Source organism: Pantherophis guttatus, chromosome 17 (genome assembly GCF_059756535.1).
Source record: "Pantherophis guttatus breed Tessera chromosome 17, ASM5975653v1, whole genome shotgun sequence".
In the NCBI taxonomy this organism is placed as follows: Eukaryota; Metazoa; Chordata; class Lepidosauria; order Squamata; family Colubridae; genus Pantherophis; species Pantherophis guttatus.
In genome coordinates, this window is record NC_142079.1 from 16,978,722 (window position 1) to 16,996,892 (window position 18,171).

Here is an 18,171-nt window from a genome sequence, read left to right on the forward strand (position 1 = left end):
ATTATTATTAATAGATTCCTGCATTTTCATCATAACCTCTTGGATCATGGTCAGTGAGGTTTGCATATTTTGTACAGTTGATGCTGATCCTAATTTTTCAGTAGTTGGCATATCTGTTATTAATTTCTGACCTGCAAGGAGGCTGTCATGGAAATTGTCTTTTTTACTGTTTTTGTGACAGTAGTTTTATTTGACATTTTCATTTTTTGAAGGAGACTATTCCACAACACCATATATATCTAATTTACTACTCCAGTCTATGTCTATATCTCTTTCTATCTCTAGTCTTTATTTCTAAGCTTATTATAATACAAATACAATTACAGCATAAATAAATACAATATAATTTGTCATTTTAATCCAACTAATTATATCAATCTGTTTTCTATATTCAGTTAATTATATAAATAACTGTTCTTTATTTACTATTTATAATCAATATTTATTTAACAATATCTAAAGAAAAAAGATAAGAGGGACCAATAAGTGATAAAAAAGGAAAAAGAAATCAAAAAAAGGTAACAAAGTATAAATAGGTTTAGTATTATTTATATTAAATCTTAAATATCAAGTTCCAAGATTATATTAAATATTAGATCCGAAGTTTTCTATAGATCTCACTGGGGTAGGTTAAAAATTCATTACCAATCCATACCCATGAATTGTTTGATGTTTCCAGTCCATAAATCTTCCTCCAAAGTACCAATATTCTTTCTTTCTCAGTCTCAGTCACAGTTCCTTTTTCCCCCTCTCTCCTATATCCTGTTCTCCAAGCTTGAAAATGGCAATTTCTTCCGATTTGCCCAGTCACTGTCCCTTCGCTACACTTCCCCCGTCTCTATCTCCAAAAGTAATTCTTTCTTTTCTTCTTTCTCCAATCTGTTCACCACCTACACACACCCTCAACACTTTCTCACGGTCTTAGTCTCAGTTCCAACTTTCTATTTGATTTTCTCAACAATCCAATCCCTCTCAACACCGCTCGTAAAGCACTTTCACTCTCTGTCTGTCTTCCTTCTGCTCCCACCACTGGTGCCGCTTTTTGCTCTTTGGAGACTCACTTTGTTCCTCGTCTGCAACCTCCACAGTTTCACTGAGATAGTTCGGATATTTCGCCACTTGTAAAACTCCTTTCGCCGATGCTTCTTGTTGCTTCTCACTATTCTGCTTCCTCATTATACATTCGGGCCGTCACGTCTCCAGACCTGGCTCTGACAGCCGGTCTCTTTCACATTGGATTTGGGGGGTTCCACCATCCATGGTGGGAGATCGCCCTTCTCCCCACCACCTCTGAGTTATCCCCTTTCAGTCGCTGTCCTCTCCAAGGTTCAGCTTTACCGTTACCAGCTTCCAAACGTGAAAAATTGGGCCCTGCACCACACCAGCGTGACGGTAACCCCTGCCGTGACTGGCGGCCCTGCTGCTCTGGGAGGCTTGTGTCATTGAGACTATTTGCCAGCTCAGAATCCCAGAGAGATCCACTTCATTTCTATGCCCCCCCCTCCAGCTGGGAGTTGACAATGAAGCCCAGTTTTTGGCTTCTTCCCTCCAACAGAGACGGACTTGCAGTAATAGTGGAGTCCGCAAGCAGATCAGGGGATTGATTAACTGACTGATTTTCAATAGCGGCCAACAGAGTTTCCCCAGGGTTCTTCTTGGGTGGTTCCTTTCCTTGAGGTGAGCACCAGGCTTGTTTGCCACTCTGGTGGGTTCTTGGCCAGCTGAGCAGGGCAAGTGCTGATGCCCTTCTGCATCCTGTTGGCACTCGAGAGAGAGAGAACTTGCTGAATTCTTAAGTGCTGCTGATGCTCAGAAGTTGGAAGTGAACAGCCAGAGGTGCAGAAAGACTCTGCTGTTTCTCCAGACACACCAACTGGTTTGGGTGGGGGAGGGGATGAACGAGGCGTCAGATGGACATAGGTTTGTTTCTGCAAAAGTGAAATATTACATCTTTGCTATATGTGAAAGTGATTCTGTTCTGTGCAGTAATGTTGGTACTTGGTTTTCTCATTTTCAGGGTATTTCTAGGTGATGGGCCCACAATTTTATACGCTATAATATAGGGGAAGAATGCTTGAACTGGTCGTTAACTCCTTGCCAAAGTGCAGCCTACAATAGCAATAGAAATAGCCCTTAGATTTTATACTGCTTTACAGTACTTTACAGCTCCCTCTAAGTCATTTACAGAGTCAGCATATTGTCCCCAACAATCTGGGTCCTCGTTTTACCCACCTCGGAAGGTTGGAAGACTGAGTCAACATGTCCTCCTGTGAATCAAGTGGTAGATGGCTGCCTTGCTGTTCTCTCCCACCCTGAGTTTCTTCCAGAACTGGATAACTTATGGGCGGTCTATCCTTGATGGCAGAGGCTGCTTCTCTGCAGTCTGTAGGACTTGCCAGTTCTGGACCTGAAAATAACAAAATAATTGTGCAAGAGATCTGGATAGAAAAGACCTGAAAGCCCTTTGATTCAAATTTAGCCTTTCTGGAGTGTTCTGTGTTATTACATTTTCATATCATTTATATCATTAAGGCCAGGTGTGGCAAGCGTGCGCCCTGAGACGCTTATAGTTTAACGGGCAGGGAAACTACAGAGGAAGGGGAAGAAATTTGCAGAACAGCTGCAGCACCACTACTCTACCCTGAACCAACACTTCCTCTCTTTTATTGGGGTCACATTTTAAACAACTGCAACAGCAGTCTTTCGTATGAACAGAAACAAGTCAAACTGATGGATTCTGATTTGTTGCTAAGGAAGACTTCAGATGTAGTCAACACAGTTACTGAAGTGAGGCTTCACATTATTGTAGATGTATTTTCTCCCACAAGAAGTCCTTGGAGGGATCCAGTGATTTTTCCTATCCCACCAAGAAACCCACCCTCGTGTGTGACCTCCAGAGATCTCCTTCCTTCTTTGTAACGGTTCTACCTCCTACCTGTTTTGAATATTCAGAGGCAAGAAGCAAGCTAGGATTAATTTCTAGGCCAGGACAGTGCAAGCTGAACAGGTGGCCAGAACTTGGTTAGGGCTGGTTGTGACAAAAACATGGGGTGTGCCAGAGGGTGTTACTTTGCAGGCACAGCTGATGGTTGACTCCATGGGACTCATCCCTTGTCTTTCATCCCCATCTGCCTGAGTCTGTTCTCACTGTTTTTTTGTTTCTTCCTTTCTTTCCTTTTTCATCTCTCTCTCCTCCCCCCCTCCCCTACCCCCTTTCCCATCCCTTCTTCTGTTGTCTCTCAGCTGGAGGTTCTCCACTACCGACTCTCTTTATCCAGCATCCATCCTGTCCAATCCAGCCACCAGGCCCTCCATACATATCAAGTATTTCCACCATTTCATTTCATTTCATTTCCTGATTCTATGTATTTTAAACAAAACACCTGTTGAAATGGAGGCACCTAAAACCTGCAAGGCAGAAAGGAGGCAAATAACTCTTCCCTTTCCCCACAGCAGCAACAATAACTGGGGGTAGCTCTCCAGAGACTCTCAGGAACATGAGATAGTGGCCAGGGTCTTCAGCCCCCATTGCGCTAATAGTTGCTGCTGTGGTGTTAGATAACCACCCAGCAAGATTAAAGGCCAGGAGAATTAGGGCGGTATGGAGGGAGCAGCCCAGCCACAGCAAGAAGTCGCTGGAATCGCCACAGCTGAGGAGAAACTCAGGCCAAGAAATGGGCCTGCTGGTCTTTGCTTTGCTCCATGTGCCCACATCCCTCGATGCTCCTCGGAAGAGAAGGCGAGCACCCCAGGCCTCTGGGCTTGAGAGATGTATCCATGGGAGGGATACCAGTTCACTTCTGGCCAAAGCCAGCTGCTCACAGCTAAAAATCCTATCCCATCCTAATTGGTGTGACCCTAAGGAGGAAGCCTTGTGAGTGAGTTCCTCACAGCCAGTCCTGCTGGGATCAGATCCTCTGCATCCTTTAGTTCTTCCTTTGTAACATCTGTGGCCAACATCTATGGTTCTCTTGAGAAAGAGTATTTTACCTACCACTCGGTGCCATGAGCTCTGATTTATGGCTTGTACTAGAGTGGGCTCTGCCCCTCACCTACCACGGTTTTCAAGCCACATAGCTGTTTCACACTAAGCCAAAACCAAACCAGATTCATTTTGGCCCAGCCTGGTAGGTCAGCCCAGCCATTCTGGGGGCCTTTTATTCTTTATGCTGGAGTCCCTGCGGCTCAGAGGTAAGGACAGCAGCCCTCCTCAATTGAGAGTAGCAAGCTGGCGGTGATGGCAATAGCACATAATTTATATACCGCTTCACAGTTCTTTACAGCCCTCTCTAAGCGGTTTACAGAGTCAGCCTATTGCCCCCAACAATCCAGGTCCTCATTTTTCCAAACTTGGAAGGATGGAAGGCTGATCCAAACCATTTAGGGTCTGTTCTATGTGATTTGAGTCACGGAGATGGTTAACTAGCTCAAGTCAAAGAGCCCTATTACGGGGTTTGATATCATTTTACATCTTGGTTGTACATGTAAAAGAAAAGGTCTACCTCAAACTCCCCATGTGTTAGGGTGTGGCTATATGATAGGAGTTATCTATAAGCCTGAACTTGTCTGACCCAGAGGTCCCTTGTTCTTCTGCATGAACGATTCAAAACCCCATCCTTTGCAAAGTCCTGTGAATTCTTCACATGGTAAATTTCCCCTCCTAAAAATAGTTTGTAGGTAACAATATTTTGATCGAGGAGAAGGTATCCAAATGAATTCAGTCGATTGGCTTTTGCTAATCGGCAGGATTCCAAGGCCCCAAGGAGAGGCAGGGAGGATGGGGCTCTTTTGCATGAGGTATCTTGAGCCCTGTTCCCCCTGGTCATTGGCTTTCCAAGCTCATGTTCAAATAGAAGGTGGTTGAGAGCGCTCAGGAGGAGACGTAGAAGACCCCTTAAACTTGTACTTGGTCCTTCCCAACGACCCTCCTTGTCTGTTCATCCACTGGGTCTCATGTGTCCAGGAAGTAGGAAGAGCTGGCCAAATCCACTCTCCCTTGGGCAAAAATTGCTCCCTCCTTAGTAGCAACCAATTTTTCTTTCTGAGCTCAAGTTTTTGACTTAGCCATGGAATCAGTTAGCCCCAGATGAGGTTCAAGTGTGTGTGTGAGAGTGTGTGTGCGCACGTGCGGATGTTCTTGGTTTGGGTGCATTTTCTGTGCCTCTTCTGGACTTTCTTTGTGGTGGGGACCTAACTTTAGTTCTCTCCTCCTCCTCCTTCACCTTCTTTGTCTTTGTCTTCTGCTGTTGCTTTCAATCTAGGAGTCTTTCAAAGCCACTGAAGAACACGTCTTGGTTATCCGGTTGCTGCTGAAGCACCTACACGCCTTCAGCAACAGCGTAAAGTCAGAACCGATTTCTCCTTCAGGGCATTCCCACACCGCCAGTCCACTAGAGGAATTCAAAAGGTCTGTACTTAACAGAGAAAATAAAACCTGGGTTTTTGCTGGGAGATTGGCTAGAACAATGTTTCTCAACCTTGCTAGGCTGGCGGGGAAATTCTGGCAGTTGAAGTCTTCAAGCTGCCAAGGTTGAGAAACGGTACTGATTTTCCTGAGCTTTGAATAAAAGATGTGTGAATCCAACAAAAGAACAGTTTTCTGTAGTGCCAGGTCCCTCTTCTCGTTCTCACGTAGGTGCCTCTTCTTCAGTGGTGTGAGGGCAAATGTGCTTAACTATGTGGAAGCTAAAATGTCCATCTTTTTGTATACTCTGTACTTCAGCAAGCATAGTTTACTTCTGTGCAGACAGACCACTTTACCCATTTTATGTGCATTGGGAAATCTTTTGCCTTAATTTCAGGAAAAAATCATTTTGAAAATATACATTTACTGCAAACTGAACCTGCAAATTAATAACAGTAATAATAGTAGCTCCTGGGTCCTTGATTAGAACTTGAACTGTTAAGTTTTTACCAGACCCAGACCGAATCAAATTGAAGATTAAATCAATAACAACAAATAATAATTATATATATATATATATATATATATATGTAGGTCTTTGGTTATTCGGGTCTTCTCCCACGTAAAATTGGAAGTGTCTTGGCGACGTTTCGACGAAGTCTCATTCGTCATCTTCAGGCTGGTGTTCTCGGCTTTGTGCTTCCAGGAACAAAGCCGAGAACACCAGCCTGAAGATGACGAATGAGACTTCGTCGAAACGTCGCCAAGACACTTCCAATTTTACGTGGGAGAAGACCCGAATAACCAAAGACCTACATACAAACACCCGCGAAAACCTGAGAAAACAAATATATATATATATATATACGCGCGCACACACACACACACACACACACACACACACATATACATATATACACATTCATCATACACACACACACACACACACACACACATATATATATGTTTGTTTTCTTTTCGTAGGTCTTTATGTATATTTCTCTTTAGCCAGGTTCTTCCTACGTAAACCAAGATTTTTATGCAGCCCTTTTTATGCACTGAACTAGGGCTGCATAAAAATCTTGGTTTACGTAGGAAGAACCTGGCTAAAGAGAAATACATTCATATATATATATGTAGATTTTCATGGGTACAGGTGTGCAAGTCTTGGTGTATTCGGGTCTTTTCCCATGTAAGATTGAGAGTATCTTGGCAACGTTTCAGCAGAATCTCATCTGCCATCATCAGGCCTGTGCAAGGGTTCTTCAACAGCAACAGCTATAGTAACGGCTGTGTATGCTGCCGACATTGTCAGCTTGTGATGGTAGATGCCTGGGTTCGTTCACGGAGGCTAAACCACTACTGACATCGTGCATTTTAAGAAGGTACTTGGTTGATACCTAGGACGCTGGCAGCAACCCGTATCAACCATTAGCACCAGTCAATGGTATTTGTGACACATTTTTGAATGTTCAATTGACTGAGTTTCATGTTTAATGAATAAAAGAGATAATAATAATAAAGTGATACGCTATAAATAAGAGGCAGGATGTATTTCTTCTATTTGACTTTCCTGCGGTCAACTGTCTGGGACGCTTTTGGGCGCCACAGAAAATATAGACAGATTGAAGGAAAGATTTTTGGGGATTATGGAAGCTAACCAAAAATTGGAAGTTATTGGGTGTATTTTGTCTGAAGCATTTAAGATGGGGGGACGGGTGCGTGTGGCTACTTTATAAGATATTGACACATAGAAGATGTCTGATTTAAATCAAATTGCCTTGGCATACAGCTTGGTTGAGCGTACGTTGTTTTTTTTGTTAAAATGGTCTCTGGGCTGAGGAAATTCTGGGCTCTTGAAACTGTGGAGGAACCCTAGTCCTGGTATCATCTTGAGCCGATAGTCTAAAGTAGCAGCTCCCTGATTCAGTATTCATCAAAACTCAATTCTGCTCTTTGAAGAGAAGAAAAAAATTACCCCCAAACTCGTAAAGCTCTCTTTTCCAACTTCCCTTCCCCTCTGAATATTTCAGCATAAACCAAAAGGTAAAGTTTGGTTTGTTATTTTTCCAGGAACTGTAGAACTGAAGCTTTCAACTAGCCTCTTAAGATACTTGCTGGGGTGGCTTGACAGGAAGTCAGAGTTGGAAGGAGGCACTGAGGCCTCGAGTCACTGGAATAATCCAAATGAAAGCCCTCCAGGCAGTTGGGTGTCCAGCTGATGCTGGTGCCTTGTCAAATTGCCTTAAGGAGATCTTATCTAACATTTAATCAGAATCTTCCTTCCTCCAACTGGGATCACTGTTTCATGTGTGGTACTCTGCTATTACAACAGGCCTAAAGCTGGCCTGTCAGTTGAAGTGTAGCTGTCTCCTATGCAACACCTTTCATTGGGGCAAAGTGCTTTTTTCCTTATAGGGATTGGTTGGCTAACTCTGTGGGGTATCTTTGCAGGATTGTGATCCCTCGGTTTGTTCAGCAGAAACTCTACATATTTCTTCAGCACTGCTTTGGTCACTGGCCTCTGGATGCGTCTTTCAGAGCTGTAAGTACCATTTGGATGTTGGTCCTTTCAGGGTGAGGATTTGAATTTCAGAGCATTGATGGAATTAGTACTGCTAATTTTTAGGAAGTCTTGGAAGTTCTGCCATGCCTTGTAAAGCAGGATCAGGTTGCACAGCCTCAGTCAGTAAAATAATAGTGGTGCTTTAAAAAAACCCAAGATTATTAAAAATATCACTCAGCTTCTACAGTAAATTATCCTATATAATACTAATAATAATCAGTAGTATAGTTACCATATAAAGAGAAATTATTAAATTACATATCAGTTCTTCATTAAAGTAATAATATGTGGTCTATATACCATAAATATAATTGAAAGAGCCAAAAGATGGAAAACTAACAAGTTTTGTATTGGAAGTTAAGATGAGGGAATGAGAGAAATGACTCTTTAAAATGCAGCTAACAACAGTGAACAAAACAAAGAAGAGACCTGAGGAAATGCAATAACTACCATGGCATGTAACATTTGCAATCCAGATTGAACCTGTTAATTAAATCTTGGCCCTACAAAAGGGCAGTGTGGAGTCTTTCCTTCCCATTAGTAGAGGCATTTTCATGGGGTACCCCAGTGTTTCCAGGGACACTTGATAACCCTTTTAGCAATTCTGTAGGTGGTATGGTAAGCCCAAATTTATTAACAGATAAATTCTATCTGTTAAATTAGATAAATTCCAATGTTGGGAATATAATTGAACAATTGAAATATTCAAACAATTTTCAAGAGCCTGGTTTACTATGATGAGATAATCCTCTAACACGAGGCCCTTGTGAGAATAACTCTGAGGAAGAGGAGAAAGACAGCAGGCAGATAAGAGGAATCTCGGGCCAAAGCAAGGAGTTTGAGAAAGCATCTCACTGGATCTCGCTTTGTTCTCTTTCGGGTAAAGGCAGCGGAGGAAGTCCAAGATCCTGTTACTATGAGTCTAGGACAACACAGACAGCCAACTTGCCGCGGGATAAGAGTTACACTAATATTGAAGAAATAATGGAATAGAATCATTAAAAAAGGAGGGACAGAATGAAATGTGAATGACAAAATTTAAAATAATCTTTTTAATTTTTAATTATTTTAAATAATTAAATTGCATTGGTGAATTGCCCCATGGTGAGTTGGCCATGTGAGCTGTCCTATTCCATATTACCATAAGCCTATATGTAATAAAAGTAGTTTCAGTATTCATAACTTTTGGTGTCCAGATCTAGTCAACCTTGTAACCCCATCCACTTCGTGGGATGGATTTTGGTATCCCTAACCGTAACTTCGCAACATGGTTGATGAAGAAAGCTTTATTATTATTATTATTATTATTATTATTATTATTATTATTATTATTATTATTATTATTATTATTATTTATTGAATTTGTATACCGCCCTACTCTCGAAGGACTCAGGGCGGTGAACAGCCAGATAAAATACATATAATACAAATGTTAAAAAGCATTAAAATACGATTAAATAATTTGGCCCGGAAAACGAAATTTAAAACACCCCAAATTCTTAAGACAAATTTAAGATTTAAAAAAGTTTAAAAGTTTAAAAGAGAGGCCAGGCTGGCCTGCTGAAAAAGAAATGTTTTGATGGCACGGCGAAAAGCGCGCAGGTCCGGGATCCTCCATATCTCCGGGGGGAGCTCGTTCCAGATGGCAGGTGCCCCCACAGAGAAGGCTCTCCCCCTGGGGGCCGCCAGTCGACATTGTTTGGCCGACGGCATCCTGAGGAGCCCCTCTCTATGGGAGCATACTGGTCGGTGAGAGGCTACTGGTGGCAGAAGGCAGTCTCGTAAATACCCCGGTCCTAAGCCATGGAGCGCTGCAAAACCTTGAAGCGCACCCAGGAGCCAGTGCAGCTCGTGTAGGGGGGTCACATGGGAGCGCTTCGTCGCTCCCATAACCACCCGCGTGGCCGCATTCTGGACTAGCTGGAGCCTCCGGGTGCTCCTCAAGGGGAGCCCCATGTAGAGAGCATTGCAGTAGTCCAGGTAGGAAGTGACGAGGGCATGAGTGACCGTATTTAACAAGTCCCGATCCAGAAAGGGACGCAACTGGCGAATCAAGCGAACCTGATAAAACGCCCTCCCGGCCACAGCCATCAAGTGCTCTTCTAAAGACAGCTGTGAGTCCAGGAGGACTCCCAAGTTGCGAGCCCTCTCCGTGGGGGCCAATGACTCGCCCCCAATAGTCAGTGATGGCACCAACTGACTATATCAGGATGTCGGAAACCACAGCCACTCGGTCTTGGATGGGTTGAGCCTGAGTCTGTTTCTCCCCATCCAGATCCGTACAGCCTCCAGGCACCGGGACATCACTTCAAGGGCATCATTGGGGTGGTCCGGGGTGGAGATGTACAGCTGGGTGTCATCAGCGTACTGGTGGTACTTCACCCCGAAACCACGGATGATCTCACCCAGCGGCTTCACATAAATGTTGAACAGAAGGGGCGAGAGGCCCGACCCTTGTGGCACCCCACATACAAGGGGCCTCGGGGTCGACCTCTGCCCCCCTGCCAACACTGACTGCGACCGGTCGGAGAGGAAGGAGGAGAACCACCGCAACACGGTGCCTCCCACCCCTAGCTCTTCCAGCCGGTGCAGCATGATACCATGGTCGATGGTATCAAAAGCCGCTGAGAGGTCTAATAGGACCAGGACAGAGGAGCAACCCCTGTCCCGAGCCCTCCAGAGATCATCAACCAATGCGACCAATGCCATTTCTGTGCTGTACCCGGGCCTGAAGCCCGACTTTAAGTGCAAACATACATTTAAACATCCCATTTGTTCCTGCAGGTTCTGGAGATGTGGTTAAGCTACTTACAGCCTTGGAGATATGCACCAGAGAAACAACTGCCAAGCGCAGAGGCCCCACCTCGTAGTGTATCAGAGAAATGGTGCGTCCTGGGCTGGGGCCCTTGGAGCCCCTGCAGATCTGGCCAGCTGCCTTTGCTCCCAGCATAAGGCAGGTTGGGTAGAGAGGGGGCTGGCTCTCCAGCGGCTGCCTGGGTGAGCTCATTGAAGGTGGCTGGAGGCAGCAACGGGTGTGGCTGTGCTGTCTTTGAGTCACAGCAGGAACATAGGGGGGGAATCGGGATGTTTTTCTGGCCACCCTTCTCTCCAGCCCTGGCTGTTGCTGCTTACATGGGGGCATTGGGGCCCATGGAAATGTCCCTGTAGTGTGACGGTCTTTCTGCAGCCCTGCTCATCTGTTCAGGTGCCCGGTCTTCTCTGTAGTGCCAGGAAGAGCCACATCTGTGTAACCTGGACTTGCTGGAGCTGATTGTCCTGGGTGCCTCTGAGCTGGAGAGGAAAGCAACTGACCATGCTCTCCGCTGACTGTTCTTTTACAGGGAGCCTTTTGTCCAGGAGAACCTGCTGCTCTACACAAAGCTCTTTGTCAGCTTTCTGAACCGAGCTCTCCGCACAGACCTGGTCAGCCCCAAGAATGCCCTGATGGTGTTCAGGGTAGCCAAGGTTTTTGCTCAGCCTCACCTGGCTGAGATGATCCAGAGAGGTAAGAAATGCCCCCACCCCACCTTTTCTGTGGCTGCAACCTGTACAGCATTGGGGGGGCACTTTGGGGGTTCTTCGAGACCCCTGTCTGATAAATGGTACCCCTGGGCTGCACAGTGGAAGCAGCCCCTTTCCATGGTGGCCAGAAGGGGCTTTCCCAGGTCTGAGGCCAGCTGGCCATTCCCATCTCTCTGCAGCAGAGCAGCTCTTCCTGGAAGCCGATCTGAGCCTTCCCCACCGTCAGCACCGCCTCTTCCTGACTCCCTCGCTCGGAGGCAGCTTCCTGTCAGGACGGGCTCCCACCATCACGGACACCTCCTTTAAAGTGAAAAGTCACGTCTACAGTCTCGAAGGGCAAGACGCCCAGTACAGGCAGATGTTTGGGACAGAAGTCAGAAACCTGGTAGGTTGGTTGGCGCTGCTGAATGGATAGGGAAGCCCCTCCATCAATAGAACTGTGGTCCTTTGACATAAAAGCTGGGCCTATTGCACCAACCCCCCCCTCCCCGTTATGGCATAGGGCCAGATTAACTTGATGAACCTCTCATCCTCCAAGACAAGCCGGCAGAAGAAGCCTGCCAAGTTCCCGTCGGTCAATGAACTCCCAACTGACGGGATCCAAGAGAAGAGCCTTCTCTGCCGCATCCCTCTGGGATGTCCTGTCCTCCCGGGTGAGGCTTTTCCCCACTCTGCTGTCCTTCCACAGGAGCCCGAAGGCCTGACTCTGTTTGTTGGCCTGGGGAGGCAACAGGGGAGTCCATCACTGGAGGAGGCTGCTGATCACACCTCCCCCTCCGCCCATTATCTTTCATTTAATATTATTGCACTTCCAGTGTTAATTTTTATTGTTTTATTCCTTTGCTATTGTTATTTTTACATTTTTCCCATTTTATTGTTGTAAGCTGCCCAAAGTAGCTTAACGCACTATTACTATTGCTTAACGCACTGTAAGCCGCCCTGAGTCTCCGGAGAAGGGCGGCATATAAATCAAATTAAAAAAAAAAAAAAAAAAAGTACCCCTCTGGTGAGATGGGCAGCAAAATAATAATAATAATAATAATAATAATAATAATAATAATAATAATAATAATAATAATAATAATAATAATAATAATAATAATAATAGATGCAGACATACAGAAACCAGTCATTTGGGAACTGCATCCTGGTTTCCTATCTATCCGAGGGGGTCCCTGGCTCTTTGCTTGGCCTGAGGTTGTTTGTCTTCTGAGCTACCCTGTCTCTGGCATTCTCCCATCCAGGTGCTGCGACTGGCCCAGCTGATCAGCCAGGCCCAGCAATCGGCCAGGTCCCTCTCGGACCATTCGGCGGAGTCCGGCCCCGGCCAGTCCTTCCTCTCCTGGTTCTGGTTTGGCTCGAGTGACCTGAACGGCTCCTACCTGGGGAACGACATGGACGAAATGGGGCAAGAGAGTATACGAAAAACGGATGAATACTTGGAGAAAGCCCTGGAATATTTATGTCAGATATTTCGGGTAGGAATTTGAGTTCTTTAGGCTCTTTCTAGAGCCCCAGTCAATGCTGCAAATCCAGCTCAACTCCTGGCCACTGGTTAACAAAGGTTAGCCTGTTCCAGCCCCTGGTTTGTGGGCCTCCTTGGACAGGGCTGGAGAGGTCAGCTGAAGAAAAGGCCTCTGAGGCTTCTGGGCTGCTTTGACTCATGGAGCTCATGGGACTTTCCTAGTCTGTCCTGGGAGAGGGAGGGCTGCCCCTTCTCTGCAGGTGAGTGGCTGCTAAAGCATTCCAGCAGAGCGAAGCCTCCCTTTGGCTGCACTTTGTTTTTCTTGCAGCTTTTTCAGTTTAATTAACAGAAGGGATTTTGAAAAGAGCACTATTAAAATTGCCAACATTTATTTTTTAGAGGGAGAGGATGGTTTGTGGTAACCTTTCCACTGAGTCAGGTGCCAAATTCTCCAAATTCTGAGACAATTGTTGGTTTTACAATTCAAGGAGAACCATGACATCTTGCATTTAGGTATCTCCCACATTTGCTCTTGTAACAATGCAATTGACGTGTAATAGATAGGACTGTCCTGTTTTGATTCTTGCCAGTTGAACGAAGCCCAGCTGAGCCAGCTGATCCTGAACAGGAGAGGGGCTCCAGAGGAGAATGGGAAGAAGTTGCTGCCAGACTGCATTGAGGACGAAGATGGGCTAACACTCACGCCTCTTGGAAGATACCAGGTAGGCCAGTGACCTGCTCAGGAAGTTGTGCAAAGCAGCAGTGCACATAAGAATGTAAGCAGGGCTCTGATAGATTGACCCTGGCCCATTCGGTCCAGCAGGCTGTTCTCCCAGTGGTCTATCACCTGCACAGGGATCGACAGCCTTACCAGGTAGACCAGGCAGGAAAGACCACCAGGTTAGTTAATTGTACTTGACTGTAAGGTTACATTAACAGAATGTTGCAAGTGAGAAAGTGCAGTTCCTCTCCCACCTCCTTGTCTGTTTTGATCTGTCCTGCTTCTTCCAGGATTCCCTGTCATTGGGCGACCTCTGGGAAGGGAACACTGCTTCTCCCCTTTATCCACACCATCTACATCTCCATCATGTCTCCTCTCATTCACCTTTCAGGATTCAAAAGCCCAAATGTCACAGCTTTTTCTTACAGGGAAGCTGCTCTTGGCCTCCTTAGTTCTGCTTCTCTTGGTCTTCTCTAGGCCTGACCCAGCAACCACAACCGCATACAGTATTCCAGATGTGTTGCACCAGAGATCCACGCAAGGGCATTGTGACACTGGCCTCTCGGTGTGCAGCCGTTTCTTATCCCTCCCGTGGGGGGGTGGCTTTTCTGACAGCAGATGCACCCTGAATCAGCACTTTCATTGAAGTGTTTACTGTTGCTCTGAGATCTCATCGCTCACTCCTAGCTGTGATCCCATCGGTTTGGATGACTAGCTGGGATTTTGGGTACCACCATGTACCACTTTACACTTGCCTATGTTGACTTCCACTTTCCAACATGCAGAGATCCCTCTCTGAAGCTATTCATGGTCCCATATCATCTTTACCACCCCAAATAATTTAGCTTTCAGCAAACTTGGCCAAATAATTTGTGAATAGGTTAAAAGGCGCCATTCAGAATGTCAATTTTCCCTCTTGGTTTGTTAGTCAGCAGCCATTTGCTTACCTGCCTTGCTTATCTTCCATGGCTGTTGAGCTTCCTGGGAAGTCTTTCATGAGAATCTTTCTTGAAGGCTTTTTGAAAATTTCAGGCAGTGATGCCTAATAGCTCATCACCCTTATCCACATGTCTACTGATACCCTCAGAAACCCCTAGTTAGATAGTAAAGGTATTTTTGAGCAAGGTTCACAGATGGAATAGTGCCAGGGTGGTCCTAGGCTGCATTCACAGGGATAAAATCAAGATCACATGAAGTGTTAGTACCGGTTTATAAAGCCTTGGTAAGGCCACACTTGGAATACTGCATCCAGTTTTGTTACCATGATATATAAATGGTGTTGAGTCTCTGGAAAGAATGCAGAGAAAAGCAACAAAGATGATTATGGGACTGAAGGCTAAAACATAGGAAGAACGATTGCAGGAATTGGCTATGAATGGTCTAGTGAAAAGAAGGACTAGGGGTGACATTGTACTGTTTCAATATTTGGGGGGGATGCCAGAAAGAAGAGGGTGTCAGTCTATTCTATTTTTTAAAGTACCAGAATGCAGGACAAGAAACAATCCATGCTAAGGAAGAATTTCCTGACAGTGAGAACAGTTAACCAGTGGAACAGAAGTGCCTTCAGAAGTTGTGGGAGTTTCATCACTAGAGGCTTTTAAGAAAAGATTGGACAGTCATTTGTCTGAAATGGTGTAGGATCTTCTGTTTGAGAGCTTGGAGCTTGGAACTAAAAGACCTCCAAGGTCCCTTCCAACTCTACTCTTCTCTATTTAGTAATTGTATTGTTTATAGCAATTTCCACTATGTTCTTGGAACAGATTTTAAGCAAGCAGGCCTAAAAATGTTTGTGTCTCCCCATAAGCCGAGTTCCCTTCTGGTCTTCAGTTGCAGAGGCAGGTTGTGTATGGCAGTTAGGAAGTGCACAATCGCGGCTTTCACCTCCTTAATAACTCTTAATGGATGCCATCAGAGCCTGGTGAGATGTTGATAGTCAGTTTGTCACTAAGGCCAAGCACTTTTCTTCTTGTTGCTCAGTTGCTCTGAGTCCCTTCCTGGGGGAGTCACATTTCCTTTTTTTCCAAAATGGCTGTTTTATGTGCCTGGTAAAATTAATACATTTATTGGTAACTATGTAGATGGTTTGTTAAATTGAACGGGCTCAAGAACAAAGATAAGAAAGAAGAAAATGACAGACATTTTGACATTGTATGGGAAACAAATTATTCAGAAAATAGTGTTTTCCAGAATGTCAGCCAGAAATTTGGCTACCACCAGAACTACCAGGAGCCCAAAGTCAGATGAGAGAACGCTTGAATATACATGATTTAAACATTCTGGTTGAAACATAAATTAATAAAGATTTGTCTCAAATCAGTATACAGTCCACAAACTATACGTTTCTGTGGTTTTTTTTTTTGTTTTGTTTTGTTTTTTTTTTTAAATTTGATTTATATGCCGCCCTTCTCCGGAGACTCAGGGCGGCTTACAATGTGTTAAGCAATAGCCTTCATACTTTTTGTATATTTTATACAAAGTCAGCTTATTGCCCCCACAAACTGGGTCCTCATTTCACCTACCTTAGAAAGGATGGAAGGCTGAGTCAACCTTGAGCCTTGGAGAGATTCGAACCAGCAGTAATTGCAGGCAGCTGTGTTAATAACAGGGTGCTTAGACCACTGTACCACTCTTTGGTTTACAATAATCAGAGCTCAGTATCATCTTGGGACTGAATATTTTCACACTTCTGCTGGTACAGATATCTGTACACACACAAAGGGTGAAGAAAGCGGGGAATAGTAAAAAAAAAAAAAAAAAAGGACACTCAATTACCGGGAGTTAGATCTTTGCTGGAAGAGAAGATCTGCCCTGCTGGAGGTCTAGGTGGGCCCAAAAGAAGGATCATTATCCTGACATTGACTGGCTGTCTTCCCCACAGTCAAGAGGCAGGGGGTCAGTAACCTATGATGCCATTTGATGTAGGGCTATTTTGGAGATTTGAGGTTGCTTGTCTTAAAAAATAATTTCACTGGAAAAATTACTGGAAAACTTGTGTGAGGAGAATGTGATTAATTCACACAGTTGTCCAGCTCAGCTGGGAGGCTGAGTTGCAGCAGCACTCCCGCAGGTTCTTTCTGGGATGGACAATGGGTCTGCTGTCTTTTTGTGACTCGTGTCTTAAGATCCATGATTTCCTTTTTGTACTAGATCATCAACGGCCTGCGCAAGTTCCAGATAGATTACCAGGGAGATCCAGAGCTTCAACCAATCCGAAGTTATGAAAGCACCACCCTGGTCCGTCTGCTTTTCCGTCTGTCTTTGGCCATTAATGAACGTGTAAGTGGACCTCTGGGCTCCCAGGCCATTGAGCGGCCCTTCTTTCCTTTGCCTTCGCATTCCACACCGCCAGGGTCCAGATACCGGAGTAGATCTACATGAGGCTGGCATCTCATTGTGGGGACTAGAAGTTCTTGGCGTGTTGGACAAGGCCACTGGGAGCTCTTTGGCTAAGCGATTTGCTATGGCAGTAAATTCTTTAATTAGCCATCCCTGAACAAGGGGGTTGTCTGCCCATTTGGCTTTCGTGCTAAGGGTTCAATCTCATTTCCCCCATCTTGATTTGATTTCATCTTGGTCCCTTCTAGTTTGGAAGTCAGATGGAGAGGCTCTGTGCTAGAGAAGATTTCCTTGGCAGTTTCTGTCGCTATCATCTTACCAACCCATCTCTGATGGCTAATTCCCAGCGCAGCCCACGCACCAAGTGGCATTCGGGGCGGATTCAGCAGCCGAGAATCAGCTTGAGGTTTCTGGCCAGCTACAGGACTCTCTTCTCCATACTGATAGTTTACTTCATGGCCTCCTGGTTCTGCCTTGGGCCAGTGGCCTGCACCTTCCTCCTCCTCTTGATATACCTTCTCTTTGCCTGCGGGATGACTGTCTTGACTGAGAAAAGACAGTTTCATTGACAGCAAAAGCTGCCTGAGTAAGCCCTACCTTCAGTTAGGGGTACAGGCTCTCCTGGGTGCTGAAGAAGTCTTTTTAATCGCGCGTTCACAGAGGGTGTAATTCTATGCCTGTCAGACTGTTGCTGTGTATACATTCTATTTTGATAAAGTTTTTTTTTTTAAAAAAAAAACACCATGATCTTGGGAGACTCCTGGTGGCATGGGGAAGCCAAAAGAAGCAGGGGCCCTGATGTGCTTTGGTGTCCCCAGTATGGCAGGGCTGCTTGGGCTGTGCCAGCTTCTGCAGCCGGACCCCCATCCAGTGCCCACAGCCAGCTGTTGCATTGGTCTCCTCGCAGCCTTCCAACTCAGCAGGCTTCATTTTGCCCTTTGAGGACCCTTTCACTTGCACAAGTGGTGCTTGGTTTGCAATAGAAGTATGGGGGTCCTTTGCTGAATGGTGGGGTCCAGCCAGGGCCGGATTTAGATGAAAAGAGGCCCTAGGCTATTCTGCTTATGAGGCCCTTTCACCTATAGTGAAAGTGTAATTTTAATTTTGCTAACAATTTGAATGTAGGCCCCTCTTGATCTCGAGGCCCTAGGCTGAAG

At 45.3% G+C, this 18,171-nt stretch overlaps 1 protein-coding gene across 4 annotated transcripts in view; it reads left to right on the plus strand.

Annotated features, from left to right (window-relative positions):
• The window catches only part of SMPD4 (sphingomyelin phosphodiesterase 4), a 39,203-nt gene extending 21,446 nt beyond the window's left edge, over positions 1 to 17,757 (plus strand). Inside the window, exons 10-19 of one of the 4 annotated variants that reach the window (XM_034438546.2) lie at positions 3,244 to 3,324; positions 5,262 to 5,407; positions 7,859 to 7,949; positions 10,755 to 10,855; positions 11,312 to 11,475; positions 11,672 to 11,877; positions 12,737 to 12,970; positions 13,548 to 13,679; positions 16,826 to 16,954; positions 17,263 to 17,756. In XM_034438546.2, the coding sequence (XP_034294437.2) occupies positions 3,244 to 3,324; positions 5,262 to 5,407; positions 7,859 to 7,949; positions 10,755 to 10,855; positions 11,312 to 11,475; positions 11,672 to 11,877; positions 12,737 to 12,970; positions 13,548 to 13,679; positions 16,826 to 16,954; positions 17,263 to 17,583 (1,605 nt within the window). In that variant the 3' untranslated portion in view covers positions 17,584 to 17,756. Of the gene's footprint in view, positions 1 to 3,243; positions 3,325 to 5,261; positions 5,408 to 7,858; positions 7,950 to 10,754; positions 10,856 to 11,311; positions 11,476 to 11,671; positions 11,878 to 12,736; positions 12,971 to 13,547; positions 13,680 to 16,825; positions 16,955 to 17,262 lie in introns of all 4 variants that reach the window. The other 3 variants (XM_034438547.2, XM_034438549.2, XM_087880634.1) reach the window with 3 other exon arrangements.
• The last annotated feature ends 414 nt before the right edge of the window (positions 17,758 to 18,171 follow it).